The 2,500-nt window shown below is 39.3% G+C and overlaps 1 protein-coding gene across 1 annotated transcript in view; it reads right to left on the minus strand.

Annotated features, from left to right (window-relative positions):
* Window positions 1-2,500, minus strand: part of msna (moesin a) — a 21,817-nt gene that overhangs the window by 7,191 nt on the left and 12,126 nt on the right. Inside the window, exon 2 of the mRNA XM_060863021.1 lies at window positions 1,812-1,895. Coding sequence (XP_060719004.1) covers window positions 1,812-1,895 — 84 coding nt within the window. The remainder of the gene's footprint in view (window positions 1-1,811; window positions 1,896-2,500) is intronic.

Genomic DNA, 2,500 nt, shown 5'->3' on the forward strand with positions numbered 1-2,500 from the left:
CTATAACTCACTAAACTCACTATACTACACTATAACTCACTATACTCCTCTATAACTCACTAAACTCACTATACTCCTCTATAACTCACTAAACTCACTATACTATACCATAACTCACTATACTCCTCTATAACTCACTAAACTCACTATACTACACTATAACTCACTAAACTCACTATACTCCTCTATAACTCACTAAACTCACTATACTCGACTATAACTCACTAAACTCACTATAACTCACTAAACTCACTATACTCCACTATAACTCACTAAACTCACTATAACTCACTAAACTCACTATACTCACTATAACTCACTAAACTCACTATAACTCACTAAACTCACTATACTCCTCTATAACTCACTAAACTCACTATACTACACTATAACTCACTAAACTCACTATACTCCTCTATAACTCACTAAACTCACTATACTCGACTATAACTCACTAAACTCACTATAACTCACTAAACTCACTATACTCCACTATAACTCACTAAACTCACTATAACTCACTAAACTCACTATACTCACTATACTACACTATAACTCACTATACTCCACTATAACTCACTAAACTCACTATACTCCACTATAACTCACTAAACTCACTATAACTCACTAAACTCACTATACTCCACTATAACTCACTATATAACTGAAAGCTAGCACTCTAGCAGTTAGACATCATCACTTTCTAAAGTATTAAAATGAATTCAAATAAATAACAAATAAGGAAATGAAATTAGTTAATAATTAAATATTAAAGTTGGATTAATCCAGTCTCATCCTCTCTGTCTGACTCTTTCCTTCCTTTCTTTCTCTTTCTCATTATTCGTGTCTCCTTCTCTCTATCTGTCTTTCTGTGCAGTTTTATCTGTCTCGGTCAGTCTGTGTGTGTGTGTGTGTGTATATATGTGTGTGGGGAGAGAGAGAGAGAGAGAGAGATTGAAAGGTTGCGCTGAACAAAGCTTCTCATTATCATGTTAAAGCGTGAGGTATTTCAGCAAGGCGACGGACAGAATGAGTAAGAGTGCTCTGAGAATGAAGGGAGGGGCAGAAAGGGGGAGGGCAATAAGGATGGGGGCATGAGGACTGTGAGAAGAGGGGATTGAGGAAGACTGGCATGAGGACTGAAAAAGGGGAAGACAATTGTTGGGAGGGGACGAAAGAGAAACACAGACTTCCTTTTAAACAAACAATTTAGAATTCATGAAAAACAGCTAAAGTTGCCTAAGAGTGAACACACACCCTAAGTGAGAGAGAGAGAGAGAGAGAGAGAGAGAGAGAGAGAGAGAGAGAGAGAGAGAGAGAGAGAGAGACAGAGAGAGAGAGACACACACACAGAAAGAGAGAGGAGAGAGAGAGAGAGAGAGAGAGAGAGAGAGAGATAGAGAGTGGGGGAGAGAGAGAGAGAGACAGAGAGAGAGAGACAGAGAGAGAGAGAGACACACACAGAAAGAGAGAGGAGAGAGAGAGAGAGAGAGAGAGAGAGAGAGAGAGAGAGCGAAAGTAACAGAGGGAAATTGGGGGGTTTCCAAAGCAGCATTAACAGTTAAAGCTACTTCAGTTAATCTGCTGGAGTAAAAATCACTCAGTGCACTAAAGAGCACAAACAAACAAACAAACAAACAAACAAACAAACACAGCTACAAATCTCTCTAAAACAACTGACACCACAGGAATCCGATCAGAACCATCAGTACATCAGACACTACAACTATGATGAAGAAATTATATTTCCAGGGTCAGAGGTTTTACCCATAATCAGCAAGGGTGCCAATATTTATGGAGGTCACACCCACCTGGTCGAAGAGCTGTTTGCCGGTGGTGTTGGGCAGGATGGCGAACTCCAGCTCTGCGTCCATCGTAGTCACACGAACACTGATCTATAAAATATAATAAGAAATAAACCTTTCACACAAACAGCTCATGAATATAATTAACTTCAGTTAAATTAGTGTTTTATTTGTGTTCGCAATTAATCAGATAAAAAGGTTTTGTTTATATATAAACGTTACGTAAACTTGTACGTCTGTTAGTTTTGGCTGCATGAGCCTCAAAAAATAAAGGTTCAGGATTTTTTTGTTCTTTTAAACAAATGAGAGGTTTATTTGTGGATTGAAATAAAGAGATAATGTGGTTTAATCAGGGACTAAAACCCTTCACCTGATGGCGCAACATGTGTTGATCTGAGGCAAATATTTCAGTGTGAAGGAGTGAGAGGGATTAGAGTGTGTGTGTGTGTGTGTGTGTGTGTGTGTGTGTGTGTGTGTGTGCCTGGTACATTTAACTCCTCAGGGAGTCTCACAGAGCTAACATGATTGATCACGATGTGGAATTCTGGGTAAGATAAAGACAATGAGAGGAAGCTGAGAGAATCGTGTCCTCGTCTCACTTCACTATGATCTCCACACCACATCCTGCTGCCATACCGTCAGCCAATCACAAACCACTTCCTGTCACTGCAGGAAATCAAAGGCAACCAGTTTCA

Source organism: Tachysurus vachellii, chromosome 26, assembly GCF_030014155.1.
Source record: "Tachysurus vachellii isolate PV-2020 chromosome 26, HZAU_Pvac_v1, whole genome shotgun sequence".
Taxonomy (NCBI): Eukaryota; Metazoa; Chordata; class Actinopteri; order Siluriformes; family Bagridae; genus Tachysurus; species Tachysurus vachellii.